Source organism: Herpailurus yagouaroundi, unplaced genomic scaffold (assembly GCF_014898765.1).
Source record: "Herpailurus yagouaroundi ecotype Mexico unplaced genomic scaffold, PumYag 198, whole genome shotgun sequence".
Lineage (NCBI taxonomy): Eukaryota > Metazoa > Chordata > Mammalia > Carnivora > Felidae > Herpailurus > Herpailurus yagouaroundi.
In genome coordinates this window covers 35132303-35152682 of record NW_024412429.1, presented here as the reverse complement: position 1 = coordinate 35152682, position 20380 = coordinate 35132303, and the positions used below count along the sequence as shown (strand labels likewise).

At 41.4% G+C, this 20380-nt stretch overlaps 1 protein-coding gene across 8 annotated transcripts in view; it reads left to right on the top strand.

Annotated features, from left to right (window-relative positions):
* Positions 1 to 20380, top strand: part of L3MBTL3 (L3MBTL histone methyl-lysine binding protein 3) — a 127257-nt gene that overhangs the window by 37957 nt on the left and 68920 nt on the right. For all 8 annotated transcript variants that reach the window (XM_040449230.1, XM_040449228.1, XM_040449231.1 and 5 more), the window contains 5 exons: positions 1441 to 1532; positions 3680 to 3784; positions 9573 to 9708; positions 11630 to 11721; positions 14249 to 14400. In XM_040449230.1, coding sequence (XP_040305164.1) covers positions 1441 to 1532; positions 3680 to 3784; positions 9573 to 9708; positions 11630 to 11721; positions 14249 to 14400 — 577 coding nt within the window. The remainder of the gene's footprint in view (positions 1 to 1440; positions 1533 to 3679; positions 3785 to 9572; positions 9709 to 11629; positions 11722 to 14248; positions 14401 to 20380) is intronic.

Below are 20380 nucleotides of genomic sequence, written 5' to 3'. Positions count from 1 at the left end.
TTGTCTTGCTTTGTTGACCCATAGCATCTGCCTGCCAGCGTGTCACGTGAGGTCACGCCACTCTGTGCAGCCCCACTGCCAACCTCTCTGTTCATGCTGTCCCTGCAAATCGGGGCCGTGAACCCAGTGCGCCTTTCACTGCGTGGACGCCTTCCTGTCTTGTTCATCCCTCCATTTCTCAAATAAAGCGTGAACTACTCCCACCTGCCTCAGGCACACAGCCTGGCGTTTACATTCTCGGGGGACGTGACCTTCTGTTTTACATCACTGAGATTAGAGGGGGGTAAATTTCTCACTCTGCTGTCTGCCTCACAAATGTTTTAACCTTCTTCTCTTCTACCTTCAGGGCCCTGACTCTTCTGGAACCTTGTTCCTTTAGTCATTTATTTTTCCCTGTTAGGTATTCAGATTTTTTTCTCTTCGAGCTCCATCTTAGCCCGTTCACATCTCATCCCCTAAATACCTTTCTCCCAGTTTTGCTACCCATCAAGCTATTATACTCTTCCCTCATTTCCATTATCTGTTAAATTAACCCAGATTAAAAGTGATACTGGCTGGTTGCATATCTTTATCACTTCTGTATTCTTTTGCTGCTCAAAATCTGGCCCTTGCTAAATTGATATCCACCCCCACCCCCCCGCCGCCCCCAGGTTAGCAGCCATTCCCTACGTACTCAGTGCACTGCCCTCTTGCCAGTCCTCAGCTTCTTGATCTCAGGAAACTTTTTTTTTTTTTTTCCAAATGTTTATTTATTTTTGAGAGAGAGCACTTGCAAGAGTGCTCTTGCAAGCAGGGTAAGGGCAGAGAGAGAGAGAATCAGGGGATCCAAAGCGGGCTCTGTGCTGATAGCAGCGAGCCTGATGTGGGACTCAAACTCAGAAACTGTAAGATCATGATCTGAGCCAAAGTAGGACACCTAACCAACTGAGCTACCCCAGGTGCCCCAGGAAACCTTTTTTTTAAGTTTATTTATTTTGCGAGAGAGAGAGAGAGAGAAAGAGAGAGAGAGAGAGAGAGAGAGAGAGAGAGCATGTGCTCAAGTTGGGGAGGGGCAGAGAGAGAAGGAGAAAGAGAGAATCCCAACGCAGGGCTCAAACTCACGAACCGCGAGATCATGACCTGAGCTGAAGTCAGACACTTAACCGACTGAGTCACCCAGTCGCCCCTCAGGAGGCATTTTTTGATCATCTCATTTCATGATACTGTTCTATCTCGGTTTCCTGCTGTGTCTCCTTCTTTTATTCTAGGTTCTTCTGCAGCTACCGTTGTAACTGGTTGTACACCACAGTTTACTTCTTAGCTCTCGCTTCTTTGGGAGGCCTGGGAAGAGGCTGAGAAATACCGGGCGTGGTAGTAGTTGGGGAAGTGAGTCTTCACAGGATACCCCTTTGACTTCCTAGATTTGGAAACCCTATCATCTTCGTCTCACTTGCTTTTCAGGCTTGCCTCCTAAGGGAAAGAAAGCCTGGTGCTGGGCGTCCTACCTGGAAGAGGAAAAAGCTGTGGCAGTGCCAGCCAAGCTGTTCAAGGAGGTATGGGCGCTTCTAGAAAGCATTGTCTATAAGAGAGAAGACTCTGGAATTCTGATCTGGAATTAGCATTGATGTTTCCAGTATGTGTTTGGGAAATGTGACTTGGGATCATTTCTCAAGCATACTGTTTTCATGAGTGTATTTACACGGAGGAGTAACTCCAAGGGCAACTGATGTGCATGTGTACTCACAGTCCTCCAACACACACGGATGGGCCCACATGCAGATGCACATGCTCTTTCGTCTCGATATTTACTGGGATTTCATTCATGACTTTTAAGAGGGATACCTCTACTATTGCTGCAAAGCTAGTAGATGAAGAAAAACCGGCATGAAATTTCGTGTCGACATTATGGCTTTGGGAGAAACAAAAACGAGTGACTGAGGTTTATATGATTTCTCAAGAAAAACCTAAAAGAAGTTACCATGTTACATTAACTGTAGTAAAAACATTTTGTCATAAGTGATTTAAAATCAGTTCGAATTATAGACACCAAGTGAAGTTCTGAGTAGGGGCTGCTGCCCCTGGGCTGAAGGGGCGGGGGTGCGGGGGGGTCAGCAAACTTATTCTGTGAAAGAGCCAGAAGGTGTGTGTGTTAGGTTTTGTGGGGCATCAGGTCTCAGTTGCAGTGACTCAGTTATGTTGTTGTAATGAAAGCAGCTATAGACGATATATAAGTGAAGGGCTACGGCTGTAGTCTACTAAAACTTTACTTACGAAAACAGGTTGAGGTTTGGAGTTGACTGAGAGAGGATAGTTTGCTGAACCCTGATTTAAATTATTTAATTATATTTAATCATGGTACATAATAAATCTGTTGATACCTTGGTATATATGCATTAACATAGGGAGTTTTTGTTTTGTTTTTGAATTTTTTAGTGTTTTATGTGTTTTTAAGAGAGAGCGAGCGAGCATGGGGGAAGGAGAGGCAGAGAGAAAGGGAGACAGAATCAGAAGCAGGCTCCAGGCTCTGAGCTGTCAGCACAGAGCCCGAAGCAGGGCTTGAACCCACGAACCACAAGATCACGACCTGAGCCAAAGTCGGCCGCTTAACCAACTAAGCCACCCGGGTGCCCGGACATGGGGAATTTTAAAAAAGTGAACAAAGAGTCGATGTTATAATGATTACATCTACATTGAGAATATTATTTAAACATAACTGTAATTACATATGAACTTGTTCTATATAATTATTTTCTGTAATTTTGATTCTTTGTAGACTAGACCTTTTTACATGTAAAAAAAAAAAAAAAAAGCTTAAATGCAGCTAATTACTCGAATCAGTAACACAGTCATGTAATCGACACTATAAAAGTACCAGAAGAATATGCAGTATGTCCCTCAGAGCCCTACCCTCCAGGTCCCAGCTCTTCCTCTCCTGAAGTGATTATCATTGCTCGCTCTTATATTCCCTTCTTACAAAATTCTGTGTCCAGATCAGCACAGACAGACACAGATCCTGTCCTCCCTGTCGTCAGCCAAGGGGTAGCATATGTCACACATACTGTGTGTGTTTTTTTAGACTTTGTTTTTTTTTTTTTTAACTTAGTTTGGAAATCTCAGTTCGTTATGCCCTTCTTCATTCTTCTATAATAGTGCATCGTATGGCATCTTAGGTCTGTTCCATAACAAGTTAAGCTACTCCCTATTGGTTGGCTTGTGTGTGTGTGTTAGTATAGGACACATATATCACACACACACACAACACACACAAACGTATGTTTTAGTGAATAGCCTTGTACACCTGTCATTTTGCACACCTGTGGATATCGCTGTGCACTAATTTCCTAGAATTAGAATTCCTGAGACAAACAGAACGTCCTGTTTTATAGATATTGTGAAATTGCTACGGGTTGTGCCACTTTAATCCCTGCTCGTGATGTACGTATGTGCCTGTTTCTCTAGAGCTTTGCCGCCACTGTGTAATCAAACATTGTGATCCTTATGAATCTGATTAGGTAACATATATTTGAGTGTAATTTTACTTTGTATGACTCTTACGAGTGAGGTTGAAAATCCCCTTTCTTTGGGGTTTTTAAGAGTTGTTTATGTATTTGGTTAGTCTTTATTTAAGAACGTTAATAATTCACACTTTAATTAGGCCTTCAGGATAACATACTAAAACTGCTGTCATTTTGCATTTTAGTATCAATCCTTTCCATATAACAAAAATGGGTTTAAAGTTGGCATGAAATTAGAAGGTGTGGACCCCGAGCATCAGTCCGTGTACTGTGTCCTCACTGTGGCTGAGGTAAGTTTGCTTTGTCTTTATTTCTGCAATAAAATGGTGGTTATGGGATTTTAATAATGGGGACAAGTGCCATCTGTTGAGTACTTCTTTGCACCAGGCATGATGCTTATTGCTTTGTACGTGACCTCATTGAATCTTTGTAAGATTCGTTTATAAGCTTTGCAGGTCCTGTTTTTTCATCCCTGTTTTATTGATAAAGGAACTGAGGTTCAGAGAGGCTAAGTGACATATACAAGGTCACACAGCCTCAAAGTGGTAGAACCAGGATTTGACCCCACACTATCTGACTCCATAGCTTTGGTCATACTGTGGTTCCTTAATATAGAAAAACAGACCAATAGGTACTTATAAACTTTTAATTTTTTAATTTTTTGGTTTTTTTGTTTCAAGTTTTATTTAAGTTCCAGTTAATTAACATAGAGTGTACTGTTAGTTTCAGGAGTAGAATTGAGTGATTCATCACTTAACACATAACACCCAGTTCTCATCCCACCCAGTGCCCTCCTTAATGCCCATCACCCATTTATCCCATCCCTCCACCCTCCTCTCCTCTAGCAACCCTCAGTTTGTTCTCTACAGTTTGCCCCTCTCTCTTTTTTTCCCCTCTATGTTCATCTGTTTTGTTTCTTAAATTCCACATATGAGTGAAATCGTATGGTACTTGTCTTTCTCTGACTGACTTCCTTCGCTTAGCATAATACTCTAGCTCATATACTTTTTTTAGTATTTTGAGGTATCTCTGTGAAATTTTTCAGGAAAAATTGTCCAAGTCTATTTACATATAGCTTAGTCTAGTATATTCCTGAGAGCACTTCTTAGAATTTGTTTTTTTCTTCCTGTGCTAGCGTCCAACTTCCTTCCTCCCTTGAGCCAGGGGTATGTATCACTTGAAAATTCCCCCCAAAAGAGTAAGGTGGTCTTGTGTGTTAGTTTCAGTTATCATAGTATTCCCATAGTAGCTTAGGGAATTTGTAAGAAGCGTGGCTCCTGTGGAACTCAGTGACATCTCCTACATGGACCATGACAGTTACAGTAAATAATGATACATGGTTACGTAGAGAGTACCATAGGACAATACCGTGCTTAGTATTTTCGCTAGTTCCCCACAAACAGTTGAGACAGCATTGTTCAGTAAATGTAAAAGCAGATTCAGTAAGTGTGGACTGCTTTTGAGAAGTTTAGTTGCAAAAGAGAAGGGGATCTTTTTAAGGGGTGTGTGTGTGTGTGTGTTTCAACTCTTGATTTTGAAGGAGATCTATTTTAGTTCGTCCAGTCTTTTTTTAAAAAATTTTTTTTCAACGTTTTTATTTATTTATGGGACAGAGAGAGACAGAGCATGAACGGGGGAGGGGCAGAGAGAGAGGGAGACACAGAATCGGAAACAGGCTCCAGACTCCGAGCCATCAGCCCAGAGCCTGAGGCGGGGCTCGAACTCACGGACCGTGAGATCGTGACCTGGCTGAAGTCGGACGCTTAACCGACTGCGCCACCCAGGCGCCCCCAGTCTTTTATTATAACAGTAATGTTTGCTCATCATGAAAACTTCAACTAGTGTAAGAATATATATAAATATATAAATATATAAATATATGTATTTATTATAAAAAGTAAAAGTTCTCTATCACACCACCTTCTTTTCCTTATTCCATATCCCAGAGTTAATGACTCTTATGTGTTTCCTGCGTTCCCTCCAAATGTTTTCTCTGCTTGTAAAAATATGTACATTTTTCTCTTTTTTACATGTAAATTGCACAACAGTTCTGAAGCTTGCTTTTATGACGGTGTATCATATATTTTACATGCATATTGTTTTCCACCATCGAGTAGTAGTGCATTTTACTTATTTTCTGTTATTCATTTAATTTCTCTCAGATGGATGAACAATTGAGTGGTCTTTACTTTCTCATTGTTCTCATTATTACAGACAGTGCCTTGTGAGCATGATTAAAATGGAAATTGTTGATGCGCACAGCTACTTGTTGTTCCAAAGAGTTTATCAGTTGTTACAAAAAAAGTTTAACAGTTGTATGAGAATTTGTTTGCCTAAGCCTGAGAGATAGTCTCTATTTACTTTTCTTTGTCTTCCTCCCCGCCCCCCCCCCCTTTTTTTTTTTTTTTTTTGCAATGGGAAGAGATTGGAGAATGAATTCTGAAAAAAAAGCAACTAGGGAGCAGAAGATTGGAAGGTTCAGAGAGAGCAGATCATTGATAAGGAGGGGATATGGGAAGATGAAATCCTGAGTACATGAGGAGGCCCACCCATTAGCCAGGAGCAGGACTCTCCTGTTGGGTTCTTACAGGGTGGGGGGTGGGGAGGATGTGCACATGCACGGGCAGGTCTGCTAGTTTGGAGACAGATGTGTGAGGGAGCTTCTTTGTCACAGAAGGTCACGTGAAGGTGTAGCTGAAGGAGGGTGAAAGGGCTGTTGTGAAGGATGGGAGTAGAACTGGACAGGGCCATCTAGAAGGATTGCCACACAGCAGGGATGGAACAGGGAGTGTCTGCCGTCCAGGTGCATGTGATTCTCATTTGTGGTAGTTGTAAGCCATGAATCGCAAATCCTGACCGTTGCTTCAAGGATTAGGTTCCCAGGAGCTTCTGGTCACATTTCCATCAGCCGAACAATATGTAACCTTGTTCATGTATATTTGTGTTTAGTGACATCTTCTTTAATATCTGTTGTTGGTTTATTAACATGGGGCTCAGCCAACAGCACCATAACTCAACGCCTGATGAAGCTGCCCTAACACACATCTTCTCCTTAAGGCGCGTCATCGCCTTCTTGCACTTAGGAGCACCAGCCAGTGCTTCGGCACTGTGCTCGGGGGCCATTCCAAATAGCAGAATCACCCACAGGAAGCACAAATGTGAAAAACATAGCAGTAACTAGATTGTGCACAGGGTGTTCGGCGTACAGAATGAGATGTAAAACAAGAAGGCAGAGAGAGCATTGCCTTCTTCGACCTGAGCCAGGAACTCGCATGATAGGCGGCTCACAGTTTTCGCCGCTCTGTGCGTGCATCTGTTCCCAGGCACTGTGGGTACAGATGTTATCACGTAGGTGAAATCGCAGCTAGGAAGTCACGAATAATAAGGGTTAAGTGTGTGTCTTCTCCCCCTCCCCACCCCCCAGCAACATTCCCTAGACCAGGTATAGGTGCAGACTAGGTGGGTACTTGGGATAATGGAATTTTGTCAGGCATGTATTTTGGGAAGGAGGGAAGGACCTCGGGCCAACAATCTAAAGATGTTGGCAAGAAAATGATTGCTAAGGACGGAAGGCCCACGGTGGCCGGGGGATGCTAGGGGAAAAGTAGAAGAACCAGCGTGAGATGCTGGACTTCTCATTGAGGTTGAGGAGGAAGTGTATAGGGAGTAGCTGGGTTAGCCAGCTGAACAGGAGGATGTCTTCACAGGGCTGGACGCTTCCATAGTTGAGAGGCAGTGTAGTTTCTCCTGGGACAAGATTCATGAGAGTGTTTGAAGTGGAGAGGAAATGCAGGGAGCAGAGGAGCCAAGGTAGAGGATGAGTCATCCGTGTGTATGGCAGAACCACTCAGAATGGAGATGAAGAGAGTAAGCCAGAGCTTCGTGTCTGATGAGTGAGAAGGGATGTTGGGGAGGACAGCATGTGGGCTGATAAGGACGAGGTGGTGCAGCCACATTTCAAGGTACTCAGAGGAGCAGGGACCCTGGAGTGTGGCGCGGCCTGAGGCAGTAACCCTGCCTGGGTCTCAGAGGGAAGGAGGGGGAGAAGCAGCAGTCTCCACCTGAGGGAAGCCTTGACAGGGATGTGTGACATACGCTTTTGAACAAGGAGGCTGAGGATGTGGGAGGTTGTGTACCAAACCAGAGGGTTCCAGAGTGCACAAGACACAGTGGAGAGATTGTGGGCCCAGGAGGGAGAGGTTGACTTGGGAGGTGAAGCTCAGAGCAGTTGAACCCAGAGGGACTAGAGGGTTAAGGCACTCAGGAGGCTTGTTTCTTGGGCATTGACCAGAGCAGGTTGGCGTAGCTCTGGGGCTAAAGAGAGGAGCGGCCGCCGAGCTCCTCCTGGACGCGGGGTGGACATGGGGCGGGGGCCGTCACTTACTGTTTACGAGAGATTGTACCTGCCTGGAACCCCACCTTGGCTGTGCAGAGGGACTCTAGTCTCCCTGGAGAGGAGTCCGCTCACTCGTAAATCTTATATATGTAACGTATCAAGACATTCCAATTGAAAAAATACTAACATATGAGATAAACTATAAAAAGCCCATCATTTCCTTTTGACCTCTCCCTTTTCACTCCCACTCCTCAGAATAAATCATTGTTAATATTTTGGCATATATTCCCAGACGTTTTACTACTGTGAATTTACATTTATAGGCGTACGTGTAAGTACATACATAAATGTGCATGTATAAATACATATACTTACACGTATATGTATGTGCACACGTGTACGTAATGGCACGTGTACACATACACGTAAAAATCTACATAGATTCACACAGAAGTAATTTTTCTCATAAACTGACTCATCCTGTGCAGTTTGTTTTACCGCTTGAGTTTTTGTAAAGTTTACTATTTTGAGAGAGAGAGAGAATGCGTGTGCATATGTGTGCCCACGTGCACATGCAAGTGGGAGAGGAGGAGAGAGAGCAACAGAGAATCCCAAGCAGGATCCACCTGACAGCGCAGAGCCTGACTTGGGGCTTGAACTCACAAACCTGTGAGATCGTGACGTGAGTTAAAATCAAGAGTCCGATGCTTAACTGACTGAACCACCCATGTGCCTCGCCACTTGAATTTTAACAGTATGTTTCAGAGAACTTGCCATGGCAGGAAATAGACAGCTGCCTTGTTATCTGGGGGTTGTTAATTGCCCTGGTTCTGTGCACTAGTCTCAAGCTGCTTCTTCCGGCTTCTACAGGGCCAGGTGCTCCTGGCGTGTTGAGATGTCTGGTGCGTTGTGTGGTTCCACTTGAACACATCTGCTGTGCTAGTAGGAAGTAGATTGAGAGGCTGAACTTCTCATAAGAGCCCACGGCAGAGTGTGACCCAGCTGAAGCCTCAAAAACCCATGTGACCTTTTTAAGTCAGAACTTCCTCAAGAGGGACCCTTTAGGAAGATGTATGGCCTCAGCATTCAACCCACATTCCGTGAAGTGGGTTCTTACTGGCATTCCAGGGAACCTGTGAATTGAGGAAGGCTTTTCTTTCTTTCTCCCAACCCAGCTACTGGTGGAGAGGAGAATCTGTTGATATCCCTCCGTGTACCGCCTTGGTCTGGCTGCATATCCCTGTCTGCAGAGCTTTATACAGGATAGGAGCCAGCATTCACACGGTGTATGGCAGGGCGCCCACCCCGGGACTCTGCTGGAGCTGCGCACCCGTGCTGGGCTGGCTCCATCCCGGCCGGCCGGCTCACCTTGGTGACTTATGCTGGTACAATATCAAGAATGGAGGGAGGACATGTACATGTGGGAAAATCATTCTTCTCCCAGGATCTATGTGCTCCTGACACAACTGGGAATGAGGCCAAAGCAAATGCGGCTCAGCTCTTCCCAATGCGTTGCCTTTGCCTTTAGAGGTTGGCAGTTTGTTCACTGGATTTTGTGGCTGTTAGTGAGTGTACTTTGATTAACATAGGCCGTGTCATACTTGATGTCCATGTTAGTTTCTTTTTGCACTTAGATTAATACATTTTATTTTATTTTGTAAATAAATTTTACACAGATATTCTGGGTATTTGGCGGGGGGTGTTGTTTGCCTTTAGTCAGTCTTCGTGCTTCCCTATTTCAGGTGTGTGGATATCGGATAAAACTGCACTTTGATGGATATTCTGATTGCTATGACTTCTGGGTAAACGCGGATGCTCTCGATATTCACCCGGTTGGGTGGTGTGAGAAAACTGGCCACAAACTCCATCCTCCAAAAGGTGGTGTCACTTTTTTGTTTCATACTTTAAATTCTGCAAGAACTTTTTTTAATTTATTAGTTAACTTATTTTTTATAGTAAATATAATTTATTGTCAAAAAACCTTTTTTCTTACATGGTGATTTGGAATTTTTAGGAATTCAGACTTTGTTAAGATGCACATAGGCCCAAATTCAAGCTCATTGTTCATGAAAAAAAACCCAAAAACGTGTATTAAAGTGACAGAAATGTAAAAAGTAGAACCCTACGTAAGAGAGTAAACTGTGTCCATGTACTTATTTGTATACAAATTAACATTTGACTGAGACTTAATTTTGAGTATAAATTTTAGTTACAGAGTTTTTTTCATTTAGTCCCCCACCTACCGGCTCTAACCGGGGCTACACACAGTTGATCCTCGAATAACCCAGAGGTTAGGGGTGCCAACCCCCAGCACAGTTGAAAATCCACATGTAACTTTTGACTTGCTAAAAACTTAATTACTAACAGCCTACTGTTGCCCAGGAGCTTTACTGGTATAACAGAGTCAATTAACATATGTTTTGTAAATTACATATATTACAATAAAGTAAGCGAGAGAAAAGGAAATGTTATGAAGAAAATCATAAGGATGAGTGGGCCTGTACTGTGCAAACCTGTGTTGTTCAGGGTCAAAGATACATATCCTTGAAAAAACAGATTTGAAAACTTTGTCCCAACGTGTTTACATGACTGAGCTCATCTACTGATATTTCATTATATAGAAAATCTTGAGAAATTATGAATTGAACTTATAGATCTTAATATTTAGGCACTTACGAAGGAGAATGTAGTGCTAAAAGTTGATTTAGGTGGGGATTGAACTCATAGCAATTACATTTTTATTGCTGAGTTCTTTGTAATACAGTCTGCCAGTGGTTTTGCCTGTTTCGTGTTTACATAAAGATCCAGGAATAACAGATCCCATCTTTTTCAGTCCATCCCTAATGTATTTAATAGTATCTTATTTCCTTCCTTTTCAAGGGTTACATTTGGTATTGTTTACTTGATGTCAAAGATCCAGGTGACTGGTTTGATATTTTTGGCCTGTCTCGGGGCTGTTACTTTTTAATGGACTAGCCGTCCTTTGGTTTTAAGTGAAAAATAATGTCAGACTAGCATTTTCAGATGGCTGAGGAAAAAATGAGAAAAAATGAGGGTGAAAAAGAAAATCTGTAAGCCTTTGTATAAATTGACCTCTTGTATATGGCGAATTATTAGCTATTCTTTTCATGCTGCCTTCTGAACTGTAACGGAAGGAGAAGAGAGCACATGAGCAGATAAAATAAAATGCTCAACTTCCTTTTTAAAGGAAATGTTGGCTTTAACAGCATTAAATGTGAAATTGTGAGCATTAAGGCAAGCACATTTCCATTATTGTAATTTGCCAGCATGCTTACTTCATAAATCTTGAATTGTCATTCTTGTGCTGATAGGCTGAAAAGATTTTATCTCTTTTATTACTGTTTTCTCCAGCTTCCCACTTGTTCTGACAAGTTAGCCTCCCAAAATAGAATAGGTGAGGGAAAAATAAATTTCCCCAGATTTTGACTCCTCCAGTTCACTAGTCTACTGCTGAGTAGTTCTGCCTAAATACTGATAGAAACAGCCTGGCAATCAGAAGTGTACCTGGGTATGATACATATTTGCTTCCTTTTGCCTTTTCTTTGTGTCTATTATCCTTCATTCAGCACAGAAAATATAATACAATTTGTTGGGAATAAACACAGCCTGTGTAAGAAAAAAAAATCCATAGTTCTGAATTATGAGTTCAGTTTTGTCTGTTTAAAAAATCAATTATTTGATTTCAGCATGTTGGAGTTGTAGGTAAAAGTGGGAATGGAAACTTAAGTGTGAAATATTTTGATATTTTACTCAATCTGTATATATGTGCTTATCCAAGGTTATAAAGAAGAAGAATTTAATTGGCAGACCTATCTAAAGACATGCAAAGCCCAAGCTGCTCCCAAGTCATTATTTGAAAATCAGAATATAGTAAGTACATCCAAGATACTTTTCCTTTTAAAGGAGGTGACTTTTGGGTGTTTGATAGGATAAAGTATAAATGATAACAAGAGACTAAATATATTTTATTGCTTTGGTAAATAGAGCACTCTTCATTAAACTTTAAAATTAGCTTAAAATCATTGTGAATCAATGTTTTTTATAGGCATATCATGGTTGTTGTGTTTTATTGAATGGTAGAAGGCTACAGAGTTTGAAACCCAGGTGTAATTTGCAGTGAAAGTGCATAACAGATTAAATTGACTCGGATATTTTATTGTTACTGTCACGTGTTTCAAGTACTGTTGAAATGGGATTCATGTGGCAGATGAATGTAGCCCAGTTTGGATTTACTGCTGGGGAAGAGGATTTACCTTCACCCCGGCTTGTAGCTTTATTTTGCCTATAACAGAAGCAAAGTCTGAATGTGTATGTATTTCCTACCTTTTTTGACCTGTATTCCCACTTTCCATTGCATGTTCCCTGTTGCACCTCTGAAGAGGCCCATCACGTTCCACTCTTCTTCCTTGTCCAAGGTTTGGTCTAATTGGAATTAACAGAGAGCAAGCAGGTGCAAAGGCAAAATGTCCTCTTTTATAGCGGATAAAGGCTCAGTTGGAGTACCCGCATGGCCTCTGTCTGATGACGATTGAGCTTCTTGATTCTGAGACCTAGAATTAATGAGATGTACTGGCCCTTGCGCCCCATCACCCAGGCCCAGGAGCACTAGAGCAGGGCAGGCCTGCATTCTTGCAGGTCTAGAGCATGCCCCTAGAGGAGCACAGTGCAAGCTCCATGCCCTCTAGGCCAGCTTACCCTTAAGAGTACGATGAGTTCCTCCTTTCAGATTCACCAGTCAGGTAACAGTGAGTGAGACTGCAGAAAGAGACGATCATGTTTCAATAATGGGATTCTCTCCAAAAGGAGATGAATATCAGGGGTGGGCAAGACCATCTCACCCACTCCAAACACCTTCCATTTGGGAAAGGATTTTAACCAGTTGTTTTGAGCATCTGTCTAATGGCTGAAAGATTCTCTGATCAAATTAGACATAAGCCAGGTTGAATTAGAGAACTGAAGGTGTGTGTGTGTGTGTGTGTGTGTGTGTGTGTGTGTGTGTGTGTTTAGGTAACTAATAGAGCTAATGAGCCAGATTATTATTTTAAAATCTCATAATCGAGAGGAGAGCTTAATTGCCGAAATGTAAATACTGCGTTGTCAGCAGCTATTCTCTGTCAAGACGAGGGAGGAAGGTCAGTTAGGTGGAAAACTTAAGTGGCCCGCTCCACGTTTCCTAATCCCTGTCTGGATCTCTGATGTTGAGATCAGTCAGGGATTTGATTAACTGCCTTGAACCGTCATCTTCAATTCTGTGCATTGCTAGCACACAACTGAATCTTGGGCTCTGTGTTTGGTATCCAAGAAGCAATTAATTTTTCTATTTCTGGATTCGTCTACCTCAGAATATTCAAATATCTGTGGTCAGAACCCTGGTAAATAATTTCAGGACTAAAATGTACTGTCCCAGTGTCTGTGCAGCATTAACGCCTGCTCCTTCTAGTCATGTGGGATGTATGCTAACATTTTCAGTACGTGGCTGTCTACATTTTTGGAATGATAGCTGCATAATTATAGTAAAATGAGAGATAACATCTGTTCTGCTTAAAGTAATTAGAATAGTATCTGTATACTTAAGTCTGGACAGAGCTTTTTCTTAAGAGGGATAGAAATAACACTCGTGTGTTACGATTGGCATAACTGATCCAAGTACATTTCTCCAAGTTCAGATAGATTTCCTCACACGAGATTCTAAGGAATGCTTACATTTTACTGCACCTCAAGCACTAAATCTTATCGAGCTATATTATTGTCTTAGTTCCACGTCCCAGATGGCTGGTAATGTTTGGCTTTCCTTATATTACCAACTGTTTTGAATGGCTGTATGTATCCAGCCAGTTCTTTTGGTGCTATTGTGAATAATATCTGTAGTGTTAGGTAAAAGTTGTAATAATTTGCAGCCTCTCATGTATGAAGATGACCTACTTTCAGTAGAGTACTCTTTTGAGAGAGCATTTCAGAAATGGGAGTGAACTTGTACTGACTCATACGCATTTCTAGCTTGATGAAGTGCATATTTTGCATGAAATAATTTTCATTGTTAAGTCTGTAATCAAGAACAAGAAAAACAAAAAGTGAACTAAATGGCAAAGAAAACTTGCCTAACTAGTATAGCTGTCTAACTGCGGTCCAAAACACATATTAAATTTAATTAAACTCTGTGAGGTTGTGGGTGTCTTAGTCTTGAGGTCCAGATAGTTATTTGGATGTACCAATGAGGCATTTTTTCCCCCTTCTTGCTGCTTGTTGGAAATTGACCTGGCATAAAACTGGTACATGCTCTTTAAATTACGTGAACATAGCTGATGCATGCCAGGTCCTGGAGCAGGACGTGTAGAGAGGGTGCAGATCTTGCTGTTAAGTGTGTGCTTATCTCTAATTAAATCTGCACGTTTCGTAGACAGTGATCCCATCAGGCTTTCGAGTTGGAATGAAGCTTGAAGCCGTAGACAAAAAGAATCCTGCGTTCATCTGTGTTGCTACGGTGACAGATATGGTGGACAATCGTTTCCTGGTACATTTTGACAACTGGGATGAGAGCTATGACTATTGGTGAGACCTTTTCCATTGCTGTGTGCTTTGGTTCGCAGGTGTATTCAGGTCAGTTTGGTGCATGGTTGGAAAACAAAGATGATGCAGAGCTTGTAACAAAAAGGAGCAGTGCTCTGTCCCACTCTTTCACATTTCAGATTTTTCACTCTTTCCCTATTTCACATGGCATGTATTTCTAAATAGCAGCCTTCAGTTTAACTTTGTGCCTTGTATTTTCACTCACTTCCTGCTGCGGAAGTACAGTGTACCTTCCTCCCAACACATGTGCACGTACAAGTGCATGCAGGTGCGTACCTCCCCCCTCATCCTGGGTGTTGTTTATTGTTTTCTGAGAAGACATGTGAATTTTCCTTCATATTTTTATTCCCTGTAGCAATTTTAACCATTTATAATTGCCAAATACAAATCTATTAATTGAGTAATATTGTTTTTAATCCTTAGAGTTTTGGGATATACTGCATTAAGTAATAGGAACAATATATTATAAACTTCTATAACTGTACTTAAAATAAAGTCATCATATTTTGATTAAGCAATGGGAATAATGATTCCCATATCTAATTCATGTTGATTGATCATTACTATTCAGTTTCCTGGTGAAAGGCATTTCTGAAGTGTTTAATTTCTTCCTAGGACACTGGCGATGAGAACATTTTAGAGCAGTGACAGATATCTTTATAAAATATGGCTAACATTACAGTATTAACTGAATATTAATTTGTATAGGTATTGCTACATTTGAGGGAAGCTTGTTTCCTAACCTTACTTTTTAGTATGCATACGTTTAAAAATTGAGTAGTGGGGCGCCTGGGTGGCGCAGTCGGTTAAGCGTCCGACTTCAGCCAGGTCACGATCTCGCGGTCCGTGAGTTCGAGCCCCGCGTCGGGCTCTGGGCTGATGGCTCAGAGCCTGGAGCCTGTTTCCGATTCTGTGTCTCCCTCTCTCTCTGCCCCTCCCCCGTTCATGCTCTGTCTCTCTCTGTCCCAAAAATAAATAAACGTTGAAAAAAAAAAAAAATAAGGGACACTTTAGGGGCTCCTGGCTGGCTCAGTTGGAAGAGCTTGTGACCTTCTCAGGGTCATGAGTTCGAGCCCCATTCTGGATGTAGAGATTACTCAAATAAATTATAATTTAAAAAAAGAATGATACTTTAAAGCACTTGTTGGTTAAAATGAGCACTTTTGGTTTTAAAGTTCTGATTCATTTAGGGAGATTTTTGTTTTGTAGCTTTTTTCTGATTTAAACAAAATGGGTAAATGTTAGTGTGTTATTTTTGTGGTCTTAGAAGTATTGGAGAATTTTAAAAGTGTAAGTCATTTATTTGACATGAGGTGTGTTTCCTTTAAAAACATTCTTCTAAAAAAATAAATAAAAAAAATAAAAACATTCTTCTAGAAAAAAGTAATGAAAAGCATGGAAGATTTTGTCACATTCAGTTTTCTTTGATTCCAAATGCCTGGGGAATAGGAAAGATCCTGGATTCTTTTTTTAGAAAGAGCAGAGAAGAAAATTGATCTCTTTTAGTACTGATTTTTATACTTTTATGAGCACAAACTAATTATTTTTAGGACAGAATGTACTTTGAGGAATTACTTATACTATTGACATGAAACCATATTTTATTAATTGTCAGAAGAAGAGTACAGTGTGTTCTCTTTCTCAATATCCAATTAAGGCACATTGAAAATTGCTAAAGTGCACTGGAATTTCTCCAGCTTTAGTAAATAGTATATTCTTTGATCTTTGAATTCTGGAATGGTTTTTATCTGCATAAATTACTTGTTTAGGTATGTAATTGAGGTTACAAATTGGATCGCTTTCCCAATTTAAAATAGTTGGGAAGTGAGATTGTTTTTTTCCCTTTGAAGTTTCTTTCTTTATTTTGAGAGAGCCAGAGAGTGAGAGTGGGGGAGGGGCAGAGAGAGGGGCAGACACAGAGAATCACAAGTAGGCTTGAGTGCAGAGCCTGATGTGGGACATTAACTCATGAACCACAAGATCATGACCTGAGCCGAAATCAAAAGTCAGATGCTTAATCGACTGAGCCACCCAGGCATCCCCCCCCTTTTTTTTTTTAAAGTTTATTTATTTAGATTTTTTTCCCCTTTGAATTGGATAGTGATCTTACCTCTTTTTACCTTAGTGGGATATTGAAAACATATACAGTTGACCCTTGAACAGTGTGGGGGGTAGGAGCCCTCACCCCCAGTGCAGTCGCAAATTTGTGTTATGTTTTGACTCTCCCCATACTTAGCAGCCTACTGTTGACTGGAAGCCTTACTGATAACATAACCAGTTGATGAACTTGTATTTTGTAAAAGTATTATTTACTGTATTCTTACAATAAAGTAAGCTAGAGAAAAGAAAATGCTAGTAAAAAAATCATAAGGAAAACACATTTACAGTAGTGTACTATATTGAAAAAAAATACGTTAGTGAGCCCGTGCAGTTCAAACACCTGTTGTTCAAGGGGCACCTGTATAAGTCTGGGTACATTTGTGGTAAAACATACTTAGTTGCAGTAAAACATTTTTTCCCTCCATAGAGGAAAATGGAAACTTAATGCAGGATTGAAGTCATTTTTTTTTTTTTACGAAAGGAAAATACTGTATCTTAGAATAAAACTTGCTTTACCTCTAGGTTTCCTATGTGCTTTTATTCCTGGTAATTGTTATCGGCTTAATTCTATCCCCTTGACAGTCATTAGACTAATTACTAATCCTAAGTATCTCAGAATAGACCTAGAAAGGGCTTGAAAGATGGGGAGGAAAGCAGCCATTGAGGTGAGGATGCCCCTGTGCGTAGGCTGTCCTCAACACCTGCTGTCCGAGGACTGGACTCCACGACAGAGCATGCTGTGTGAAGGAGCACCCCTCTCTTCCCCCAGGCACTGGCAAGGAACCTTCCTTGGGGAATTCTTATTTGCATGTGATCTGGTCTTTTGGGAACTGGGAAGGCATGGCAGGACTTAGCAGATGATCGAGTAGAATAGCCGTCACAACAGAATTACAGCTTCAGCTTTCCCTGAATCTCAGTCCAGTGTCCCAGTGAGGCAGGGCAGAAGAGTCAACAAGTAGATCAATGAAAACGAGAAGTACTGAGTTACTGAGGTAGAACAAGCATGGGGCTAGGACCTTTTCCTGATTGTCTCTAAGTGTACTCCAAACTTCAGTTTAATTTTAGCGATGGAGTTCTTTTACCTTTATAAATTGAGAGTAATAGCAATATTATGTGTCTCCTCAAAGTAGTGTTGAAGAGTTTGCAGCGTGTTGTTAATTTCTCTTTTTTTTAATACTTTTTAAAAATTTACTTATTTATTTAGATAGAGAGCAGAGGAGGCACAGAGAGAGGGAGAGAGAGAATCCCAAGCAGGCTCCATGCGGTCAGTGCAGAGCCCTACTCGGGGCTTGAACTCACAAACCATGAGATCATGACCCGAGCCAAAATCAAGAGTCAGACGCTTAACACACTGAGCCACTCAGGCACCCCCTGTATTGTCAATTTCTGAGAGCAATGTCAAAGTTAAGAGGTTTGTCATCATTGGGGAAGCATGGGTTGATGGAGGTAATGAGTTACGGAGATGAAAGGAATGTAGGTAGCTCTACACTTCTGCCCTGAGGGGCTCAGGGTCTGCGGAAGGGTAGAAACATAAACACCACTGCCTAGGCTGCAGGGTAGGTGGTTTGTGCTTAGTTATTAGAACCCACCACTTCCTGTCTGAGGGGGCACGTGGAAGGAAGGACTGACTGACTCACTGGAGGGTTCTTGGGGAAGGCTTATTGGAGGATGTAGGATTTGAGCTGGACCATGAAGGATGATAGGAATTGGTACTTAGATGTTGGGATGGAATAGTCCTGGCCAAAGAAAGTATTTGCTTGTGTTTAGGCCCCAAGGGAGCAGACAAACGTATGTTTGGGGAATGGCAGCTAGTCTATTTGAGTGACTTTGTAGAAGGTTGAAGAGATGACTGTATGGGACTTCAGGCAAAGAGGTTTGGCCCTGAAGGTGAAAATTGATTATTGCTTGTTGGGTGGGTGGCAGGGCGGAGGGAGTCCACAGTCAGAGCAGGGTGTTCTGCACAAGGAGAGGTTTGAGCTTGGTTTTCAGGCTGAAGAAATGAGGCCACCGTGAGGATGGTAATTGGGGATACCTGGTCCTGTAGGAGGGGCTAACGGGGAGAAATGAGCTCCCTTCCCTCTCAGCCCAGAGAAAATGAAGAAATGACAAAAATTTGAGTAGGGTAATGAGGTGGCATGTCCTTTATCTTTTCCACGGAGTCCGTGTGTTAGTGAAGAATCAGGTTTTAAGCTTGAAGCAAATTAATAATATTAAAACCAGCCACTGTGGGGAATGGGATTGGACATGAATTAGGGATGAAAGGAAGAACCAGATAACTCAGCCCCGTGAGGTTTGGGGTTTAGCAGCGAAACACAGAGTAACGGAGGCCCTAAGAGTTAGCATATTGGAGCCAGGAAAGTGTCCCTGGGAAATAAGTTGACAGTCATGCCCTGGATTTAGGGAGCAGGCGAGGCCAAGTGTCCTGTATTTCTTCAAAGAATCGAAACCATTATGGCTTGAAATGAGGACTTGGATATTTTCCTTAAGGAAGCATCTTGAACTGTTCTTGTTTGACTCTCTGCCTAGATTTGCAGAACTCAGCATGTGTGCATTGTGTTCAGCTTTTGGCCAAGACTCGATAAAACCAGGATCTCTTTCTTTTCACCTGGAAGGCTTGGCAAAATCACTTATCCTCTTTAGATTTCCATGAAATGAATATATTTTAGCATCTGCTCACCTCATCCTTATAAACATGGGCTTTTCATGATTTCTTTCTTTGGTTTCTGACCTTTTTCAAAGTCCACCAGTTGACTGACTGGATCTTTGCAGCCTTCATGAATAATTCGCACGTACTTGTGATATGGACTTAAAAAAAAATATGTTTGACAGGACTTCTTTGATGATATACCTAAAAACCCAAAAGAAAGGAACAGTGATCGACTACCGAACTTTTCACCATTAGTTCTTCTGTAATTACAATCCTTTCTGGTTACATTTCTGGTTTTGAACACTAGATGGGACTAAGAGATGACTTATTTTACAGTATTGGTAGCAGAAAGGATTTCCCAGCCTTCCAGCTTTATTCTAAATGAAGTGTTGTTGGCTGATGGACAGAGTAGATGAAAACAGGGCTATTTCTGTTTTCTCTCTTGAGATGGCTTCCTGTTTATTTTAAATGGTGCCTTTGATCGATATTTAGGCAACATTAAAACCTTAAAGATTCAAGTAGTACAGGAGCGTGTGGCCGAGATACACCACGGTATTTTCCTAAATTGCGATTTATAGAGAAACACAATAAAATCAAAGGAATTAGCAATGTCACATGTTCTTACTTTAATCACCACAAGCCTGGCAGGTAATTATAAAAACTATTTGATGGCTGTATTAGACTCCGAAGAAAAATATTAGAAATGTTGTATATGTTTTTTTATTATTATTTTTAATGAGCCCTACATGAATTAACACCTTTCTCTAAAAGAAAAACAATCTCGGGGCGCCTGGGTCGTGCAGTCAGTTAAGCGTCCGACTTCAGCCAGGTCACGATCTCGTGGTCCGTGAGTTCGAGCCCCGCGTCGGGCTCTGGGCTGATGGCTCAGAGCCTGAAGCCTGTTTCCGATTCTGTGTCTCCCTCTCTCTCTGCCCCTCCCCCGTTCATGCTCTGTCTCTCTCTGTCCCAAAAATAAAATAAATGTTGAAAAAAAAAATTAAAAGAAAAAAAAAGAAAAACAATCTGTCTGAAATTTATGCAATACATGGTGAGTAATAATCCGTAATGAGTGATTGTCTCTGAAAAGAATAGAATAGCTAGAAATAGAGCTTTATAGCCTTGTTTATACAGTTTATAACAGAATACTTTTATTTTGTTTCATTTCATTTCATTTCATTTCATTTCATTTCATTTCATTTCATTTCATTTCATTTC